At 38.8% G+C, this 23493-nt stretch overlaps 1 protein-coding gene across 7 annotated transcripts in view; it reads right to left on the reverse strand.

Annotated features, from left to right (window-relative positions):
- The window catches only part of oplah (5-oxoprolinase, ATP-hydrolysing), a 104294-nt gene that overhangs the window by 40088 nt on the left and 40713 nt on the right, over positions 1–23493 (reverse strand). For all 7 annotated transcript variants that reach the window (XM_077205872.1, XM_077205867.1, XM_077205869.1 and 4 more), the window contains exons 3-8: positions 21771–21954; positions 21446–21637; positions 11007–11121; positions 10359–10482; positions 6212–6407; positions 5510–5675 (exon numbers count right to left, since the gene is read on the reverse strand). In XM_077205872.1, coding sequence (XP_077061987.1) covers positions 5510–5675; positions 6212–6407; positions 10359–10482; positions 11007–11121; positions 21446–21637; positions 21771–21941 — 964 coding nt within the window. In that variant the 5' untranslated portion in view covers positions 21942–21954. The remainder of the gene's footprint in view (positions 1–5509; positions 5676–6211; positions 6408–10358; positions 10483–11006; positions 11122–21445; positions 21638–21770; positions 21955–23493) is intronic.

Genomic DNA, 23493 nt, shown 5'->3' on the forward strand with positions numbered 1-23493 from the left:
TAGTAGATAAAACATTCTTCATTAATGGTGAGGCAAAACCAACAGTTCCTGAGAAGCCAGTGAAGAGTCTTGGGAGATGGTACGATGGGGATCTAAAGGACACAGTTCGAGTGGGAGAAGTTAGACGACAGGCAGTAGAAGGGTTAAAGAGTTGAATAAACAGCTGCGCTCTAGCAGGCAAACTAAAACTCTGGTGCTTTCAGTTTGGTCTAGTGCCGAGGCTGCTGTGGCCACTGACTGTGTACAAGGTTTCTTTGACAACAGTGGATAAGCTGGAAGCGTTAATAAGTTCAGATATGGTTGGGAGTTCCACGCTGCCTCAGCAGAGTGGGACTTTATAGTAAAGAAATATTGCAGCTACCAGTCTCTGCTTTAACCGAGGAGTTTAAGTGCGCAAAAGTCAGACTGGAAATTACCTTAGTAGAGTCAGATGGCAAATGTGTAAGGGACGCAGCACCTGTGTTAAAAAGTGGAAGAAAGTGGTCAGCAAAGAAATCTGTGGAAAATGCAAAGGCTGCCCTTCAAATTGGTGATATCGTGGGACAGGTACAGAATGGAAGAGGGGGTTTTGGGCTCAATTTAGCTCCTCATAAATGGCACAAGGCAGCCCCAGCTCAAAGGAGGAAGCTGGTAGTCAACGAGGTGCGAAAGCAGGTGGAGAGGATGAGGTGTATAAAGGCCATTTCCCAGGCCAAAGCAGGGAGAGTGGATGAGATGGGAGAGTGTGGAACAACGCAAGATAGGCTGGCAAGACCTTTGGTAAATGGAATTAGAATTAGATTAGAATCAGTTTCCTTATCAGGTCAACATATAATGTTCTCCCATCCCCACAGAACCTAAACCTCTGGGTAGGAGAGGAGCCCTCATGTCCTTAGTGTTCATCACCTGCCACATTAAGGCACATTTTGACAGGATGTAAGGTGGCTCTTAGCCAAGGAATGTTTACTTGGCGCCATGACCAAGTACTGCGATGTTTGGCTTTAGCATTGGAAGACAAGTGTAACATGACCAATAAGTTGCCACCTGTTCTAGCAAAACAGAAGACAATATTCCTCCGCCCAGGCGAGAAACCACCAAGAAAAGGTGCTAAAACCAATTCTCGCCCTGGACAACTGGAAGCTGCTAGGGACTGGAAAATGCTGGCTGATCTTGATCAACGGCTTATTTTTCCACCTGAGATTGCCACCACTATATTTCAACCAGATATTGTTTTGTGGTCTGGATCAGCACGCATTGTTCACCTGATAGAGTTAACAGTGCCATGAAAGGATGCTGTAGATGAGGCATATGAGAGGAAGAAACTGCGGTATGCTCATCTGTCCACTGAAGCAGAACACCGAGGATGGAGAGTCCGGGTGTATCAAGTGGAAGTGGGTTGTCGAGGATTTGTGGCACACTCTACAACCCGGTTCCTCAGAGATGTCGGATTCAGTGGCCAAGAGTTGTGTCGCACAGTAAAGAACTTATCTGAAGCAGCAGAGAGGAGCAGCAACTGGCTGTGGTTGAGACGGAAAGATTCTGGCTGGCTGTGTACAGGCCGCCACGCTACAATTTCGAAGAATTCTTGAAAAACTTGAAGAGCCTGTTGGTTAATTTGTATATTTGCATAGTTATTACAGTTGTTACGTTCCTATGTATTTTGCGTGAATGAGGATTGGTGTTTGGACAGATATTGTGTTTTGCGGTAGGTAGTATGCCATACGGAACCGTTGCCATTGAACTCGCTTTAACGACGGCAGTGGGGCTCGACAGCCTTAGTCTAACGGGTTGGCGCATATGGTCGGGTTGCGGTGAGATTGTGAGAGGTTAGGTCACATGTGAACTACGAGAAAGGAGCAACCTCAGCAGCAGGAGGGATGTAAGGGTCAGTAAGCTGGGCTGAGTTGAGTGGGGGATGGAGGGGGGTGACTCTGGGACGCCAGATTCACTGTCGAGCCCTCTTGAGGTGTCGTGGGCTAGTCGACGAAACACTGAGGATGGAAGGTGCCCACTTGAAGACCCTACAGATGTCCCCTACTCGGCTCAATCCAGACGGTTGTCATGCTGATTCACTGGGAGACCGCACTGTGGTTGCAGCCGTTGTGTGTCCTGACACGCCAAATACACTGCAGCCATTAACACCAGACAGTAGGAGATTCACATCAGCATATGGAAAGAAGCGTGAATGGAAAGAAGCGTAAATGGATGGAGAAGCATAGGTTACTTTAAAGCTACGTCTTAGTTGGTGCTTATCTTGGCGAAAGCAGAGTACAAATCAGCATGAAGTTTTAACATCTACTCTCGTGTAATGGAAATCAATCAAAAACTTTCCAGGGCCTTGAATTTTTTTTCTTCAGATTCACAAACTTTAAAGGATTTCAAGGACCCGCGTGAACCCTGTATTAATGAATCTTTGTAGGGAAATGAAACCGGCATAATTTTGAAAAATACTGTGACATACATTTTTGGTCATACTGCCCAGCACTAGGCTATATTAATACCTTCACTGTATTTGATCCACTGTAAATAATATTTTGCACACTAGGATGTATGTTGTGTAACCAGATTATGACTCATTGACTTTTATGCTGCCCCTCTGAACCCAGACAGTTGTTTCTGTAATAAAAGATAACATGCGATGCTGGCTATGTAATTCTGATGTCAATAAAGATCATTTGGCTGTCAATGCTTAATTTAGGTTCATTATCAAAGGTTGCAATTTCTTCTTTAGGCAACTCTATATTATTTACCACTATTCTGTTCATTAGTGTATTTACAATGAACAAAATTATAAACACAACACTTTTGTTTTTGCCCCCATTTTTCATGAGCTGAACTCAAAGATCTAAGACTTTTTCTATGTACACAAAAGGCCTATTTCTCTCAAATATTGTTCACAAATCTGTCTAAATCTGTGTTAGTGAGCACTTCTCCTTTGCAGAGAAAATCCATCCACCTCACAGATGTGGCATATCAAGATGCTGATTAGACAGCATGATTATTGCACAGGTGTGCCTTAGGCTGGCCACAATAAAAGGCCACTCTAAAATGTGCAGTTATCACACAGCACAATGCTACAGATGATGCAAGTTTTGAGGGAACGTGCAATTGGCATGCTGACTGCAGGAATGTACACCAGAGCTGTTGCCGGTGAATTGAATGTTCATTTCTCTACCTTAAGCCGTCTCCTAAGGCGTTTCAGAGAATTTGGCTGTACATCCAACCGGTCTCACAACCGCAGACCACGTGTAACCATACCAGCCCAGGACCTCCACATCCAGCATCTTCACCTCCAAGATCGGACAGCTGCTGCAACAATCGGTTTTCATAACCAAAGAATTTCTGCACAAACTGTCAGAAACCGTCTCAGGGAAGCTCATCTGCATGCTCGTCGTCCTCATCGGGGTCTCGACCTGACTGCAGTTCGTTGTCGTAACCGACTTGAGTGGGCAAATGCTCACATTCGATGGCGTCTGGCACTTGGTGTTCACTTGACAGATGAATCCCGGTTTTCACTGTTACAGGACAGATGGCAGACAGCGCGTATGGCGTAGTGTGAGTGAGCGGTTTGCTGATGTCAATGTTGTGGATCGAGTGGCCCATGGTGGCGGTGGGGTTATGGTATGGGCAGGCGTATGTTATGGACACCGTTATGGACAGCGTGTTCCAGGTCCTGCCAATATCCAGCAACTTCACACAGCCATTGAAGAGGAGTGGACCAACATTCCACAGGCCACAACAATCTGATCAACTCTATGCAAAGGAGATGTGTTGCACTGCATGGGGCAAATGGTGGTCACAGATTTGCGGGGTGGGGGGGATTTGTAAAGGTGTGAATCGCCCTTCAAGTGTAAGAAATAAATATTTGCATGTATGTGTGCATTAAAAGTACAATTTCAGCAATGAGAACATTTCTGAGCCAAATGAAGATAAAGATGTGCTCTGGTGACTGGCGTGTTTATTGAACCAATCAGATAAGAGTAAAACTAGAGTCAGCGAGAAGCTCATCTGATTGGCTACATGAAGAAGGTGGACCCGCCCTCCTCTTTGCACTTGCAAAACTCAGTGAGTGAGAGAATCGTGCCAAAACTGGAAGCGCAGGTAAAAGAAAGATGCAACTGTACAAATCGGGTTATTTCGGGAACTTTTTGCCAAGTCTTTTAGACATTTGCAAACAGAGAAACGGGGAATGCGGCACCTGTAGCCCATTTCCTGCACACGCCTGTGCACGGTGGCTCTGGATGTTTCTACTCCAGACTCAGTCCACTGCTTCCGCAGGTCCCCCAAGGTCTGGAATCGGTCCTTCTCCACAATCTTCCTCAGGGTCCGGTCACCTCTTCTCGTTGTGCAGCGTTTTTTGCCACACTTTTTCCTTCCCACAGACTTCCCACTGAGGTGCCCTTGATACAGCACTCTGGGAACAGCCTATTTGTTCAGTAAAGTCTTACCCTCTTGCTTGAGGGTGTCAATGATGGCCTTCTGGACAGCAGTCAGGTCAGCAGTCTTACCCATGATTGCGGTTTTGAGTAATGAAACAGGCTGGGAGTTTTTAAAAGCCTCAGGAATCTTTTGCAGGTGTTTAGAGTTAATTAGTTGATTCAGATGATTAGGTTATTAGCTCGTTTAGAGACCCTTTTCATGATATGCTAATTTTTTGAGATAGGAATTTTGGGTTTTCATGAGCTGTATGCCAAAATCATCAGTATTAAAACAATAAAAGACCTGAAATATTTCAGTTGGTGTGCAATGAATCTAAAATATAGTTTAATTTGTATCATTACATTATGGAAAATAATGAACTTTATCACAATATGCTAATTTTTTGAGAAAGACCTGTATTTGTGAACAATATTTAAGAGAAATAGGCCTTTTGTGTATCTTGTATGATTTGTCCGATATTTTTCCTATACCGTTTATTAAACAATGTGACTTGTGTTTTGTCTTTTTATCTCTCTCTCTCTCTCTCTCTCTCTCTCTCTCTCTCTCTCTCTCTCTCTCTCTCTCCTTTAGTTTTAAGCAGGTTGACGCAGGTATTTAATTGGCTCCTTCATTTGTCAATCTTGGAGAAGCATACTGACGACAACGCGTGTCTCCACCAATGAGGGCGGGTTATGTGAGTATAAAAGAGAACACTTGCATGGAAAGCGGAATGATTTTCTTTGTTTGATTCATGCCTGTGCACCTGTTGTTAATGTTTGCCCTGTATCTTGACTATATATAATGTTTATGGTAAAGTCTGTGTTCTTTGATCCCTTAGTGTATGATGGCTCATTCGTTCCTTTTTCTTTGTGTTAATTCCCAGTTTGTTTGTTTTGTTATTAAACAGGGGGAAAAAAAGGACAGGTAAGATATCACGTGATATACAGTAGTAATGAGTAGTTAATTTAGGGCATTTCGACGCTGAAGATTTTCTTTTGATTTGGGTTTCTTGTGAATCACCTGTATCGTAGTGAACATCTCCTTTTGTGTTTCATAGAAAAAAGTCAGTCATAGGAGTTTTAAACAACATGAGTAAATGATGATCTCTTACCTCCCATGTCGAAACCAATGACGGGCTTCTTTTCCGTAAACCCATAACATGTGACAGCATAGCCCACAACTCCTCCAGCAGGACCAGAGAGAACTGCCCGAGAGCCACAGAACTGCTCCATTGGTGTCAGCCCACCATCTGACTGCATGAACAACACATCCACACCCTGAGAGAGAGAGATGGGGTATTTAATTAAAGGGGCAGGAAGCGATTTCTGAGAAACACTGTTGAAAGTGGTTCGGACCAAGCACCACAACACACTTGTAGCCAATCAGCAATAAGGGCGGTATAAACTCACGATGGGGGAGGAGAGAAAGTAAGCAAGAGGGAGATTTGTGGAAAGACTGCCGAAAGAGAGATGGCTGAGAGACATTACAAAAGAGAAAAGGTCAGAGAAATATAACAGGAAAAAGAAGGTTTATGATCAGGCAAGAGCTTTAGGACCCACGCGAACATTAGAAAAGCCTTCCAGTGTTGGAGAGACTGTAGCAGGAAGGCCTGAAAAATGGACGTTGAGGTTGTCTTGTTTCTGTTTCATTTTTTGTTCTTGTCATTCATTCGTCATCAACTCTTGCATTGCGTGTTTGTGCATTTTGGGCATGGAGCAATGAAGGGAGGGGTGTGTTTGTTTGGGTTGATTTCAAATATTGATAGTATTCAACAATGTTCTCAGAAATTGCTTAATGCACCACACGCACATACCTTCAAGCCTCCTTTAAAGCCTGCAGTGAATTCAGTGAGGTAAAGGTGTATTTTTGGTGTGAGGTAGGCATCAGCACAAACAGTGTACCCACGAGGCACTGCTCGCACCATAGGCATAACCTCACTGGAAAGAGACACCTGAGTGAAACCAAGACGCTTCGCCAAAGACCCCACAGCCTTTTCATGAGCCGCCCATCTGAAACACACAATCAGGAATGATAAATATGATTTCAATCAATATAATCAAATGTCTCAGACAGTGTGCTTTCATTATTTCAGTGTTTGATATAATGGCACATTGGGCATTATATTATGAATCTTTTGCATAGTCTCTAAAAAACAATGTAGGGTATGGACCAATCAGACACACACTAATTATTCATTATATACAAAGGTTTATGAAACTCCAAAACTAACAGCCCAAATGAACGAACACAAGGGCAGAAACAGTGTCATGTTACAGGGCATGATAAGGAGATTTTACGACCTCAGAGGAATGTGGCCACATGCACAAGAGAGCAGGGGTGGTAAAAGTACTCAAAAATTATACTCGAGTAAAAGTATATATACCTAAATAAAAAATGACTCCAGTAAAAGTAGAAAGTCCTCCATTCAAACATCACTTGAGTAAAAGTACAAAAGTATCCGATTAAAAACGTACTTAAGTACCGGAAGTAAAAAGTAAATATTCAAACTGTAAATATAAATAATTAAAACAGATCAATTGTTTTGGGAGTGATATGCAATGTTTTAATTGAACAAATTATTAGATACTGCAATTAAGAATTTGTTAGATTTGCAATCATAAGAGACAATGAAGCACCTTGCGTCAATTCTAAACAATTTCATTAAGTTTAGTGACAGCAAATTATGCTTAATTTTTAAATTAAGAAAATCTCACCTAATTCTGTAAACATAGGCTACAGAGAGCCCTGTCAGCTGGTATTATTACATGTTAAAAATACATGTGATTTTTATTATAATAACAACTTTATAATATCTTGATGGTATAATTAAAAATATAATAAATATATATTGCACATTAAACAAAATACTAATTTATACTAATATTAAATATATTATAAAATACTAATTTTTCTAGCCAACTAACATGGTATGGTCATTAAATGTTTTTTTTTTTTCGTGAGGTAAATGTAACGTTATATGACATATTGTTCTCCAGCTGTTTTATTGACCTCTTTCTGCGGTTGAAAAACACTGATTTATTGATATTATGTATAAGGTATATACATTTCGGTAAGTTGTACTGTATCTTTCAACATAGGCTACCTATTATTGTTCATTTGTGTTTATTTACAATTAACTAATAGTAAAGAGATTAACGGCACCCCATATAGCAGGCTCTAGCTATCTGTCACGTCAAATTTAAAACGTCCAAAACGGTATTTATTGTTTGAATTTCGTAATAAAATTGACAGAATCTGAGAGCTGAGAATTTGTTTCATATCAAAAGTAACCTAATCTGTCTTGTCTGTCGGTGTCAATGTCCTCCTTGCTTCGCGATTTTTCTCTGCGTGAGAAAATGGATGTGTGTCGTGAGAGCGTGTGGAAAGTGTCAATTGCGTGAGTCTGAATGAGTGAGAGTTGGCAGCTCTGCAATAGACATGTTCCATAACATTAGCTGCATCAAACAGAAGATGTGCAAGATTCAAGGTAAGCGGGAATCTCGGGATCATTGCTGGGCAGAGCTGCACCTTCACCTGTTTCTGCGGTCATCTTCCACAATGGCGAACTGACTGCTATGTGAGCGTATGCTGGCAAAGAGCTTGAGCATTCTTTTTTTCAAAATAAAACCAAGTTTTTCATTGGTTTGGAAAGCCAGTGTAATAAATACTTGGAGCAGGCATGGGGAAATGTAACGGAGTAAAAAGTAAACTTTGTCTTTAATATTGTAGTGGAGTAAGAGTAAAAGTAGATGCAAATAAAAAATACTCAAGTAAAGTACAGATCCCCGAAAAAAATACTTAAGTAAAGTAACGAAGTATTTCTACTTCGTTACTTACCATCACTGCAAGAGAGAGACTATGGAAGACAAAAAGCCTCTTTAAAACAGACTTTGCTGCATTAATCATAGACTAACTGATCTATAAATGAATATGCATAAAACTGTGAAAGAAACAGTGTAAATGGTTTACTGTCTCGTGTACTATTAGGTATATAGTATGGTATGTATCCTGGTATACAACCAACTAACGATCAATGTAACCTCACCTGTATCATGCCTCCTACCTAATTAATCCTCATTTAATGACTCACACTTTGATGTACATCACCTTCTTCTAGAATGCAGTGTGGGTGTGTTATAGCTATCTGAGCATTAATGAAGGTATAACCACGCTAGGGACAAAGACCCGTAAATCAACTAAGAGCCACTTTTCCTCTCAGACATGTTACCTTTCTGATTGGTCGAGTTCAACCCTTAGGGAAGGATCTTTTCCAGGCTTTATTAGAGAAAGTCCACATGTGACCTGCCTCTCTTAGTTCTTTCATCCAGCCGCAACACTGTTCTGGTGATACTGGGGAACCCCCTCCCCCTCCACGGGGGCCCCAGGGCCCAGCAGGCCTCAATTCAACCAGATATGGGCTTAGGGCAGGAGAGAGAAGAATCTCTCACAAAGAACCAAGGACAATCTCAGGAGTTTTGGAACAAAGACTCCAACCAACAACGACTCCAATCACCCATCCTTCCGACTTCCTCACTTCTCCTGGGTGCTCGGCGTGGCCTCAACAGGGCACCAGGCCCTGACCAAACCTGCGTTCCTGGAGAAAGAGAACTCTCAACCAACTTCCACTTGACACTGCCGGAACCATCAACGACTTAAATTTTCAACAACTTCAAGAATTGTTCCCACTACAAATGCAAGTATTCAATTCAATGAAATGTGAAAATGAAATTCTGATGGTTCTTCTCATAGTCCCTTTTTCCGGTTTCCAATTTAATCCTATCACCAATCTATTTCTGTATTTCTGTATATATGTGTGTTTAGTTTATTTATGTTTATGATTTAGTTAATAAAACTTATGCACTTTATCTATTTGGTTCTGATTCGCTTGCAATACGAAGTCCCTTTACGGTTTTTGTTTTTGCTACATGCTCAAAACGCTGTACATGCTAAGAAATAATTATTCTTCTGTGGCCAGGGAAGATACCCTTTTCTTAGAATAAATTAATAATCAAAAGAGTTCGTTGGACGAACTGATTAATTGATTGTAATATTAATTTAGCCATGTCAAGTTAATCCAATTAACTGACCGAAATATTCATAATTAATCATAACAAGTTATTATTGATTATTAATATTTCATATAGCTAGGTTCCTTACAACAAACACTTATAGTGTAAGACAAGAAAACAAAATCGTATCACCACACCACAGTAAAATTACTTTACAATTTTCAAAAGTTAAAAGATTATATTTTAATTATAGCAATTGTAACGTTGATATATAAGATATTACATAGTCTTGCTCCATCACCTCTTAAACAACTCGTAATACTTTATACCACTGCTACCATCTTCATCTTCAAGAGGTGATTACCACCTCTTTTTATCTAAATTTAATGTAGCAGATTAAAAGCCATACCATACAATATTGGAATTCCTTGTTGAGTACTATTAGAGAGTGCAATACTCTAAAAATGCTTAAATTAAAATCACACAACAATTTAAGCTGATATTGTTACATATACAGTGAATTGTCTCTGAACAAAAAAAAAATAGATAATTAAAAACAATAAATAAAATAAAAACAAATTATTTGAGAGACTGGTAATGGGCATTATCTGTGATAGTACATTGATCTCTTAAAAAATTTCAAATGATCAAGGAAAATTTGATTTCTTAATTCATGACCCCTTTAATACTAAATTCCTCCAATTTAATTTGAAATATAATAGATAAATGAAATGCATAATGGCACCAGTTCCTATTGTATGAAACAAGACAGTAGTGCTGTTTTCTGTTAATCAGGTGATCGGTTCTGATATACAGCACTGCTATGGATTACAGTCATTATTAAGAAATATCAGATCACAGAATGCTGCAATTGACCAAATAGAAAAAAACATATTCCAGAGAGCCATGTAATAATAAATACATAAGATGTATATAATGATCTATACAAACGTGTAAGAATGCAGTAGCAGCACCGCCAGACTTCTGATGCCTTTGGATTGCACACGTCTCAAATCCTGCTCAACACGTTGAAGATCCAACTCACGCCACACCTCAAGACTTTCTCCAGTACTGCCTAAGAGAAACAGAGATGCCATGCTTAGATTTCATGCAGTTGACATTAGTGATACTTTTCTGAGATTGTATAAACAAACAAAACTAGTTTCATATGACATACAATGTTAGCCACGGTTTCTTACACTCCAAATAGCTTTAATGGCCATTTTTACACTCTCTCTCTGACCATATGATTTATACATGCCATTTCTATTGCAATGCCTTTAGGATGTCTAGAGGTAATTTACCTCTGTAATAACCTTGACAATGGTTCTGAATGGGCATCATATGCATTCATATTTGTGACAAGTAGTGAAATTTCAGACCAAAAATTCTTCGCAGCTAAGTTTCAATAATTGCTCTTATTGGAGAATTTTTTGTCCTCTAAAACTAACAATACATTGTTTGTGATATAATTAATTTGATATAGAATAGTACTTATATATAAAGTCATTTACTACAAAAGATTAAGAAAACCTTAATCCCTCATGATATGACTTGTTAAAATTAGGTATATGTAGTAGATGCTGACATGTTGTTCACCTGTTACTATTCGTTTGGGCTCATTTCTGGGAAGCTGACAGGAATCTTGTGTGAGAATAACCCTCTCTTCCACTTCAATCACCTCCTCGTACAGCACATCCGGCATACACACCTCCTAAAACAACAACACACACTTTGAAACACTCACGCACAGCCCCTACAACAACTAAATGATCTTGATTATCTTGGAATTTCATCAAAGCATTCTTGGTTGTGAACAGTTTTTCAGTGGTGAACATATTTTCAGTGGTGAGATGAAACACTGTCAAAAGACTAACCTAATTTGGTATTATCATTTATCTTCTGGGGTTTCATACAGCTGCATTTCCATTGTGTACTTTGATTTTCTCTAAAAAAATACTGTTTTTATGCAAAAACTACTGTGTTCTAATAGGTGGGGGAAACCGGAGAACCTGCAACATCATTACAACATCAATACTGACCAAAAACTGGTATGGCCCCAATATACTGTGTATCCCAAATGGAAACTGGAATTGTGGCAGATAGGATTTTTGCAGACTCGCAGTTATTTATGAAAAATACCCTTGTCCTGAGAACAGAGTTTAAACTTTCTGTTAAGATTTAACTTCATTATATAGTTGACCCTTGCCTGACTATACATCAGTGTGGTTTCATCGTGGTCCCCTTTTAGCCAAGAGCTTTTACAAAAATATGATCCTGGAATTTTACAATTCAGAATACACATTACAATAACATTATTCCAATTTAAGAATTTTATTCTACTAAAGAAAACAAACAGTTGTAACATTTGACTCAAAACTTTTTAAAAATTACTTTTTGGGTCAAGAAGTCTTTTTCGATAAAAAAAAGAAAGAAGTGTTTTTTTTTAGATGGACAATTTGAAGGACAACGTACCCGAATAATGAGACGGGCACTTTAATGGCACAGACATTTGTAGGTATACTCTATTGGCTAAGAACTCATGTCGGCATTTGCATAGTTGTGTAACGTATGTTTCTGGACTCAGTGATTCAGACCACTAGTAACATCAGGTCTGTTTCTCCATCTCCAACTCACTTTTTATCATCCCTCCCACTAATCTTTTATTCACTCTTGAGGTAGTGTGGCATAGTAGCAGCAGATGATTCAAAGATACAAGGGGTGACCCCTGAGCCCGTATACACTTTTAACTCTTAACCCTGGATAACTGTAAGGGGTCAGTCGCTTATAAGTATGCTGTTGAATTATTATTACTCACCACTATTTGAGAAGGAATCTGTTTTCGAACAAATCTTTAAGATTATTCTCGTTCATTTCAACATTTCTCTTTCATGAACAACTTATGTTCATTTAAGGCTCTTACTTTTTAAGCCTATGACTTTTTTTCTGTCTTTCTGTCCATTGCACAACCTAGTAGCATTCGAGTATGGTCTTTGTAGGAGAATTTCCATGGTTGGACCCACTGAAGAAATACTGAATGAGTTGGTGGCTGGATTCAGGGTATAGTAGCATACAACTCTTATTATTTCTGCCATATTTTAAATAATAGCAGAAATAGTATGAGTATCATGCCATTTCAAAGTCAGAAAGTATTTTGAGTGAGAATGAACTCTCAGAACCTGCTGACCAACAGCAACTGAATGAATTCAGTTTGGCAAGTTAGTCAATCTCTTGTTAATCAAAAAAAAAATAAAAAAAAAGGAGGGGGGATTAATGTGTAATCTACATTCAAAAGTTTGGGGATCAGTAAATGTTTTTATTTTTATTTTAAAGAAATAAATACTTTTATCCATCAATGATGCATTAAATTGATCAAACGTCAAGGTAAAAGCATGTTACATTATGTTACAAAAGATTTCTCCTACAAATAAATGCTGTTCTTTTTAACTTTTTCATCAAAGAATACAAAAAAATAAATCATGGTTTTCGCAAAAAATTAAGCAGCACACTGTTGACGCGAATGGCTGTAATGTGATGCGCATAACGAAGAAGTAGAAAACAAAAACAGTTTTTGTTTAATCCACAAACTAAAACTCAGGGCCCGTTTTTTCAAAAGTAATCCACTACGATTTGGATAACGGATTGGATCAAATCTTGAAAATGGGTTTTTCAAAAGAAAAACGGATTACATAATCGGATTAGATTACGTAATCCAAACTTGGTTTTGATCTGGATCAAACCTTTAGTTTGGGTTTTTCAGAACTTTTTTGTAGGATTTGGATCACTTTGATCCAAAATATCTGGATTAAACTGATCCCATCAGAAGGGTGGATTCAGCGTGGATTTCATGCCCAAAATGTAATGAAAACTTTAAAAATGTCTCAAATAATACTATATTTGGATCATGCAGTATCTTACAAGATATCCTATTTATTCATAAGGTTTTAATTTTATTTGTTCATCCGTCAGGCTACAGTGATTAGGTAGGCTTTAACGTATTCAGCCTTTCAGTATAGGCCTACACCAAAGTAGAAAGAGTTTGGCCTCATAAAATAATCCCCCAAACAGCTGTCAAAATTGACCAAAAGCAATACATTTTATTCTGTCACTAATTGACATATATATTCATCACAATCAAAAATATATTTGTTTTTAGAATATTTATTAGTGATGCATGCAATGATTACAGAAAAACCAAAAAAATGCAAAGAATGGCAATCACTGATTTTTGAAATCCAAAACAAATCCAAATCAGAAATAGTGTCTAACTATTGGGTCTTTTGTTGCACGTCCTGTTTGCTCGTTCTGGCAGAGGAACAACTGACTCTGACCAAACTGCAGCAAACCAAGGCCAGACTTGAGATCCGCCTCCTAAAGGCTACGCTCAGACAAGCTGGTCTCTCCACATCAGATGAGGAAGTCAGAAATTATTGTGGAGTATTTGACATTAAGTCTTTTTTTTTATTCAACACATCTATATTTGAAACTTGTTATAAATATCCTCAATGTACATTGTTTGTGTTGTAGGTCTCAGATTTGCGGACTGCTGGAAGAAAATGGGGTGGGGTTTTTCTTGTTTTTAGTTTTTTTTTAAATGTGTGTTTTCATTTCAAATAAAAATAAACTTATATTGACCCCACACTGGCTATTCTACTTGTTGCTCTTTACATATCTATAGTTCTACATTGTGATTTCCTATCCTGTTTGAGCACTGGTTTTCCAGATTTGGTGATCCTGAAAACTTCCTATCCGGATCGGATTGATCCAATCCGATGTTGCTTTGAAAAACTGGCTCAAACGTAAACTGGATTACGTGATCACGGATCGCAAAAAAAAAAGGATTATTAAATCCGGATCAATTTTATCCGGATTAAACCTTTTGAAAAACCGGGCCCAGGAGATCACAGGAAATTTTAACTAAGGTCTGGGACTAGACGACTTTCAAATCTTAAGGTCCTCCTGTAGTCTAAAGTCTAATTTATTTATAGAGCCCTTTCCACTACAAAGGAGACCAAAGAACTGTACAGTTAAAAGCAGTCAACAGATAATAGCAAATAACAATAAAACAAAACACAAGACAACAATCAATAGTAACAAAAACAAACAAAAAGCAGCGAGGAAAAGACATAATATACACATAAAAAAAAAATACTGCTGCCAAAATGTCAAAATTTTTAAAAACCATACAAAACAAATGTGTTTTCAATCGAGATTTAAAAATATCAATTTATGGTGCAGATCTAATGTCAGGTGGAAGGGTATTCCACAGTCTTGGGTCGGCAACAGAAAAAGGACGATCCCCTTTAGTTTTCAAGCGAGTTTTAGGAATTGCGAGAAGTAAACAATTAAGTGATCGTTGAGGTCTACATGAATTCATATGAATTAAATTAGTTAAATATTCTGGGACCAGGCCATGGACAGCGTTATAAACGTAGAGTAACACCTTATAATGAATCCGATATATAACCAACCGGAAGCCAGTCCAGCTTTACCAAAACTGGGGTAATATGCTCCCTTTTCCTTTGATCACCAAAATGAGATATTTAAATGTTTTTTCCTTGAAGAAAATTCTTCATGCCTTTAAATAGCTTGAATGTAACTCTATGAATATGCGGTTCTATGACTGTGCATATTGACACCACCTCCAATCACTCGCAGCAGCACAGAGATCCACTCGTTGACGATCGGATGTTCACCTGATTGGTTACAATGTAGTTTGTGACGTCAGAAACACCAGCGATTTCAAACCGGTCTTTGGTTCACTGCAGTTTTAAAGGACAAAATACTCAGCAATGGTGTTGACATGAATTTGTACATGGTTGGTCTTAAAGGGTTAGTTCACCCAAAAATGAAAATTCAGTCAGTATTTACTCACCCTCATGTTGTTCCAACCCCGTAAGACATTCGTTCATCTTCGGAACACGAATTAAGATATTTTTGATAAAATCTGAGAGCTGGATCACTCCTCCATACTCATCCATAGGCTTCTTGAGGGATTGAACTTGCATACCCCGAAAAGTTATTAAAGACATCGTTAAAATAGTCCAAGTGACTACAGTGGCTCAATCTTAGGTTTATCAAACGATGAGAATACTTTTTGTGCGCAAAAAAACAAAAATAACGACTTTATTTCAACTACTCATTTCCCTCTCTGTGGGGCTCGAGTCAGTTCACTAGGGTAAAAGCGTAGAGCTTCTGTTGTTGTACGTCACACGCATCACCCACATGACCAGCGTCGGCTAATAGTGAGCCTACGTGTGAAGTAGCTCTACGACATTACACTAAGTTAACTGACTAGAGGCCAACAGAGAAGTAGGGGTGTAAGAAAAAATCGATACACTTAAGTATCGCGATATTTTACTTGGCAATACTGTATCGATTTTCAAAAACGCAATATCGATTTTTTTTTTTTGTTTACGTGCAAAAATATTCATGGTTCAAGTTTATGTTGTGTTTAAAATCCCTACCACTAGATGGCTATGCTGAGACGCACCACTAGTCTCTCGCCTAACCGCGTCTAACTTTTTGCTAAAAGCTAAAAACATAGCTATGGCTGAACCCCGCGTAAGACCGGCTCCTGCTGCATTCCGTGCTGAAGTGTGGAATTATTTTGGTTTCCAGAGTAAAGAGGGCTCTACAGATATCGACAAGAACCATGTGGTTTGTAAACTGTGTCTGGGAAAGATTAAGTACTCTGGTAATACCACGAATTTGAGGGCACATATAGCAAGACACCATTCAGACACTCAGTTAAGCGAACAGCAAGCTAAACGAGTCGACCCCTCACAACTCACCCTTGCTCAAGTTCAAACGCAAAAATTACCAACGACTTCAACTCGTGCAACCAAAATAACCCAGTCGGTAGTTTATTTCATTTGTAAAGACATGCGTCCGCTCAGTGTGGTTGAAAACGAAGGTTTCCGTTATATGGTGCAAACAATGGAGCCTCGTTACACTATACCGTCCCGGCAACACATCACTGATATCGCTGTGCCCAATCTTTACAAGGAGGTTAAAACAAACGTGCTGGAATGTCTAGCTTTAGCTGAGAAGGTTGCCTTGACATGTGACGCTTGGACGTCTAGGGCGACTGAGTCATATGTGACTATTACGGTTCATCACATAACTGACGAATGGAAGCTGGAATCCTGTGTACTGCAGACGAGAGCGATGTACGACAGCCATACCGGAGAAAACATCGCTGCCGTACTGAAAGAGGCCGTTGCTGAGTGGCGTCTGGACATAAAAGATCCCGTCTTAGTTACGGATAATGCCGCTAATATGCATGTGGCAGCTGAACTTGCCGACATGAGCCACATACGGTGTTTTGCACACAGTCTTAACCTCGCCTCACAGAAAGCGCTGAAAGTGCCATCAGTGGATCGACTACTCGGCAGGGTCAGATGCGTCACTGCATTTTTCAGACGCAGCACCATAGCTAGCCACCAGCTTAAACAAAATCAGGACCTGCTCAAGCTACCAAAGCACAGACTAATCACAGACGTTGTTACAAGGTGGAACAGCTCGTATGATATGGTGGACAGATTTTTAGAGCAGCAGCCAGCCATCTGTGCAGCACTCCTTTCAACAGAGGTCCGCAAGAGTGAGAAGGATATATTCACACTGACTGATGCTGACATCACATGTGCTGAAGCAGTACTCAAGGCACTCAAGCCCATGAAGGATGCTACCTTAGTGATGTCAGAGGAGAGCATGCCTACTGTTTCCCTCATTGCACCACTTTATGCAAAGCTTGTCATAGGCACAGAAGAACACCTGGATGACACACAAACCGTGAAGAGTATCAAGGCTGCTATAGCAAAAGATCTGGGAAAGAGATATGCTGATGAACAGGATACACTGCGAATGGCATCAGCTCTTGATCCTAGGTTTAAGGATCTACCCTTTCTCTCCGAGGCAGAGGCCAATGATGTCCACTTCAAAATAACTGATGCTGTGGTGGATGACCTCACCAAGCAACAGAATGTAAGTAAAAATAAATACATCAAATACACACAAAGGAAAATATTATGTTTAAATATTATTAAATATTATTAGGAAATAATATATGATCGCATAAGGCCTAAAGTGTAAATAAATAGTAATATAATCTCCATTTAATTGGACTTGAATCTATGTACAAAAATAGGATGAATTTTTATCATAGTTTTATTTTATTTTTCTTGTCACTTTATGTATTATTTCATTTTAATTTATTAAGTTTCATCTCAATATTTTATGATTATGCGTGGATCTTGGGCTTTGTTGTACATTTGTACATTTAAAAATGTTTAAATAAAGAATCACAAAAAAAAAATAGGAATTTGGGCTAAGATACGATTTAGTGTTGGTGTACATAAATTTACTGTAAACTAATACTAGTTTGATTTGATGTTTTCAGCAGCAAGGGGAGGTAGAAAGTCCAATGGAGGAAACTGGTCGGTCAGAGGAGGTTGATCAGCCAAATGGCCCTGTATCCACCCAGTCCCCCAACAAGAGACCAAGGAGCTCATGTGCTTTGGCAGACTTGGTTGGACCTACTTTTGCCTCTACCAAAAATAATGCAACGCCAAAATCTGCACATTACACTGCAACAGCTGAAGTTCAACGTTTTAGGGAAGAACCCCCTTTGCCACTTCCAGAGAATCCTCTCAGTTGGTGGAAGTTCCATGAGCACGAGTACCCTCACCTATCCAAAGTAGCAAAGCGCTTTCTTTGCATTCCCGATACAAGTGTCCCTTCGGAGAGAGTTTTCTCCTCCGCGGGAGATATTGTTAATGCACAGAGAAGTGTCTTAAAGCCTGAGCATGTTGATCAGCTGGTTTTCCTCCACAAAAACCTTAAGATTAAATAAGCTTCCCTTTTCATTGATTTAATAATTAGTGTTACATTCCTAAATGTTTCCTTTAGGAATCGTGTTTTTATAACACTAAGTGTTATGTGTTGGATCCTGCACCTCAGATTGCACCTTATGTTATGCATTAGCCTTTGTTATGCATATGCATTGCAGTCAGGGGCTGTGTATTTTCTGACAATTTACATTAAGTTCTTCAATGTTTCCTTTAGGAATCGTGTTAGTGTTTTTGCAACACAAAACATGTTGGATGTACTAGGGTACATGTTGTGTACTAGGAATAGTGCAAGCACTTTTTTTTATTGACATAACAATGTCTTTTCTTTTTTGAGATTGTGTGATTTTTTCAGATTTCTTTTTTTATGTATTGTTACAGGGTCTGTATTTATTTTATTTTATTATGGCTTACTTGAGCATATAAAAATGTGTTCACCAAGAACCTGTGAGCACAGTCCCAAACTGGCAGTTTGATTTTGCTTGTACTGAATTGTTGTTTACCTAAAGTAAACTTGTTTGACTTTTATGCACATCATGTCTTTTTTCAAATAATACTTTTTTCTAAAATGATAGTCCTACTTTAAAAAAAAAAATCGCAATATATCGCATTATGAACAGTATCGGAATATATCGCGATATATTGAATCGTGACCCATGTATCGTGATACGTATCGTATCGCCAGATTCTTGCCAATACACAGCCCTACAGAGAAGGAAATGAAGTTAAAATAAAGTCGTTATATTTGTTTGTTTTTGCGCACAAAAAGTATTCTCGTCTTTTGATAAACTTAAGATTGAGCCACTGTAGTCACTTGGACTATTTTAATGATGTCTGTAATAACTTTTCGGGGCATGCAAGTTCAATCCCTCAAAAAGCCTATGGGGAGTATGGAGGAGTGATCCAGCTCTCAGATTTCATAAAAAATATCTTAATTTGTGTTCCGAAGATGAACGAAGGTCTTACGGGGTTGGAACAACATGAGGGTGAGTAAATACTGACAGAATTTTCATTTTTGGGTGAACTATCCCTTTAAGGTGCTGTCTGTAAGAATGACAGCTAGTGGTCGAAATAGGTACTGCAGTCCATATTCAAAATATCAGAGATCATTGTTTTTCTTAATACTCCACTTTCGTGACATGTATGTGGCTGCCACGTGTCAGCTATAGAAGAGCGCAACATCCGGTTGGTGAAGCTTTGCTCGCTCTCATTGGCTAGCGCGGGTATCACTTCAGAGGCTTAGGATTTGGGATTGTGCGGGCTCCGACACAATCGGGAGCAGTAAAATAATCGTAATGACACCACACAATTGAGAATTTTTTGGACAACAAGTCGGTTGCGAGAAGCCTTGAATCGGGCCACATCCACCAGATCATTGGGGGTTGCAAATCGGGCTTAAAATCTTCAAGTGTGTGGCCAGCCTAGGACGATGCCGGGTAAAGGAACAGAAAGAAACTCAGGGCTTAAATACACGGGGAAAGTAATTAAACTGAACAGTAACAGGTGTAAGGGACTAATTAACAATCAAAGAAACTAACTAGGAACTCAGGCAGGTAAAACAGGAACAGAACACAGATAAACAAAACCAAAACTGAACATACATGTTACAACTGTTTTCAACACTGATTATAATAAGAAATGTTTCTTGAGCACCAAATCAGCATATTAGAATGATTTCAAGGATCAAGGATCAACAAGGATCATGTGACACTGAAGACTGGAGTAATAGCTGCTGATAATTCAGCTTTGCCATCAGAGGAATAAAAACTTTTAAATAGTAGTGTAAGGTCCAGTAACAGAACTGTCATGCTTGAAAAGCATTTCTCGAGTATCTTGTGTCCACATGCCCATTGTAATAATGTATAATTATTTAAAGAACTGTTGTGAGTCTGAATGAATCTGTTGAGTGAATGATTCATCATTCAAAGGCTCAGCTCTTATAAAGACCCTTTTCTAGTCAACACCAAGTCTCTGGGATGAATTTACTAGGGCTGGTCCGAATACCATTTTTTGAGCTTCGAAGCTTCGGTAGTAATGAACATCGAATATTCGAATCTTTGTCGAGAGGGGGCTGAACATATTCTTTTCACTAATAAAGGCAGGAATCTCTGTGTTGGTCTGTCTTTTTGCATTTTGATTATTTCGAGAACCGTTCATCCAACCGACTTCACAAGGGAGTGCAGTGTTGCATTTGGTGCAAAATAGATGGACACGCGAGACGCGACACATTCAGAATTAATAAACTTTTAGTCAGCTACAGAACAGCGCGAGCGGGAAGCAGCGCACCTCACGCGGGCAGGGTTTATATGCTCCGAGAACGGACACTCCACTATGATATAAAACGCACACACACAGGTCTGTTAAATTAAGCAATACTTTTAAGGTAGTCTAATATTTTTTTCTGACTAACAAATTACTGACACAGTAAAGGGTAGATTTAAATAAAGAAAAACGAAATTTAAATAAAGAAAAAAAAAAATTTAAATAAGGAAAAACGAAACTTAAATAAAGAAAAACGAAACTTAAATAAAGAAAAACGAAATTTAAATAAAGAAAAATGAAACTTAAATAAAGAAAAAACGAAATTTAAATAAAGAAAAATGAAACTTAAATAAAGAAAAAACAAAATTTAAATAAAGAAAAACGAAATTCAGTTAAATTAAAAACGAGATTAATTTAGATTGATAATAACGGGTAAAAGGCTAATACATTTTGTTTCTATTATTCTATTTTCCACAATGTCAAAGCAACGCAGCTTAACCCAAAACACAAGCTCAGGCATGCACTTCGGTCCATACAAACTCCGCTGTTCTGCGCTCTAGCCAGAGAACACTGTTGCAGTTAGGCGTCAGTTCTATTTCTAGCATGCACGCATTTTCCGCGTGGCTCGAGCCGGGCCTGAGACGCGTGTTTCACACAGGCAGTGTGCAAACTCCAACCTGTTAACATGGGAGCTGAAATAAAAACGTACATGCCACACAGCTGAGACGCTCACGCCATGCAGCCAGTGTGTCGCCGGCCTTATTCAAGCGCGAGTGAGAACCGTTTCGCGGGGGATCCCAGGTGTGCAAAAAAAAAAAAAAAAACGAATATTCGAATGTCAAATTTTCAAATCGAATACCAACCCACCGAACGAATATTCGAATATTCTGGTCCAGCCCTAGAATTTACATCATCATTTTTACTCACCAGATCAAACAGGTTAGGTCGCGCTTGCGTGCCGATATGTAGAAGGTCCCGAAATCCATGTGTCACCAGTAGTGCTGTTCTCTCACCCTGTCGCTCTAGTAAGGCATTAGTCGCCACTGTGGTGCCCATCCGAATCCAGCCAATCTGAGAAGTATCCAAGGGCTGATCTCGAGGAAAGCTCTGCCCCGTTTCCTGTTCAATACACAAACCCAACATTCTCTACATTCGAAACTATCTTCCCCAGATCTAATCCATAACCAAAAAAAAGCAAAAAAATCTTCTTAATAAGCATCTACATCCAAATATGTTAAGGTTTTCTCCTCACCTCCTGCAGTACTCGCCGAATCCCCTCAGTAGGGGCGTCTTTGTAGTTCTGGGGGTCATGTGACAGCAGTTTTAGGACTCTCTCTCTACCATCTGGCAAACGGGTGAACACATCCGTAAAGGTTCCTCCCCGATCAATCGCAAAATCAAACTTTCCTTTAGTTTCAGCCATGCTGGGACACAGACTGCAATGAACAACATTTAAAAGTGACACATTGGCTGGATCTAAAAATAAAGTAAACTTCTTAAAGGGATAGTTAACCCCAAAATTAAAATTCTGCTTTCATTTACTCACAACTGATTTCTTTTGTTCAGTGAAACCCAAAAGAAACATTCATTCAGTGGACAAAAACGCTATTTAATTGATGTCTTTTTTGGTTTTCTTTCTTTCGTTCATTTTTTTTCAGCTACTCTTTTTTTCATTCAGTGGACAAAAACATTATTTAATTGATATCTTCTTTGATTTTCTTTCTTACTTGCAAAACATACATTTCAACAAAAAAACAACATTAGCAATCAAGAACAAGTCGCGGAATAGAGGGGAAAATACCATTTCAATTTTTTTAAATGATATTAGTAAACAAATCCAAAGTAAATACTTTATGGTTGGGTTTAAATTTAAGGTATCTTGCTTTGTGAATGTGACATTTGCACATCATACAAATGAAGTCTATGACATCATCTAGCTCATTATTGCCAGAAACTGGTGATGGGCGCTTTCAAAAAGTGCTTCATGAAGCCTCTAAACCTTTACGAATCAGTGGTTCAGGGTGTGTTTCAAACTGCCAAAGTCACGTGATTTCAGTAATCATTGAACACGTGTCTATGTCTATTACCTGAGTATGAAGTGTCAAAGTGTCTATTTCCTGATCTCTGAGGAGTTTTATACGTTTGTAAACGTTTTAATGAGGTATTTGTATAATTAAAAGGAATAATAGTATTTAATAGTTTCTGTTTAGCTGACCCATCCATGGAACAAACAAAACAAGCCCTGAAAATTGACAAAAATAAGACATATTATTAGGGCTGCCCGCTAATATTCGACTAATCGTTAGTCGACCAAAATTTTATTAATCAGAAAAAAAAGAAAAAAAGAAAACAACAACTTTACAAGTCTGCTAGCTCTAATGCTAACCTAGATAAATGTGCGCTATTATTAGGGGCATATCCAAGTGTTTGTGCGGAGAGCGCGCTTACTGCATGACATACAGGTGCCGGCGCGATCACTTGCATTTAACTTGAAATACTCCATAATTTTTGGTCATACAGATGAGAGTAATGCAAACTGTAAAGGATCTACTTTTATTTCTGTAAACTCACAATAACAACAAAATGTGCTTTTGTAAAATAATGAAAACATACAAGGATATGCGCTTTTTTGAACTTGAGCACGTCGCAAAAATTAACCGAAACTCAGCATATACTTGCCTCACAGACATGAGAAATATATCTATAGAAATCTTGAAATGTCTACTTAAATAAACCAAACAAATATTCTGAGAGAATGTAATCTGTGAAAAACTTGCATAGGCACGTCCACTACAAGCGGAGATGACGAGTCAGCATCGTTGACTTAAAGATACAATATATAAGATTTTTGCCACAAGGGAGAGCAGTTTACAAACAATAATAAAAGTGAATCTTGATGACGCTATGAAGGAGAGAGGAAAGAAGGGAGATGTCATTCTCACCATCCAGAGATGTATTGAATTAACGAATCATGA

Source organism: Siphateles boraxobius, unplaced genomic scaffold, assembly GCF_051911475.1.
Source record: "Siphateles boraxobius isolate OS27281-9 unplaced genomic scaffold, OSU_SipBor_1 55, whole genome shotgun sequence".
In the NCBI taxonomy this organism is placed as follows: Eukaryota; Metazoa; Chordata; class Actinopteri; order Cypriniformes; family Leuciscidae; genus Siphateles; species Siphateles boraxobius.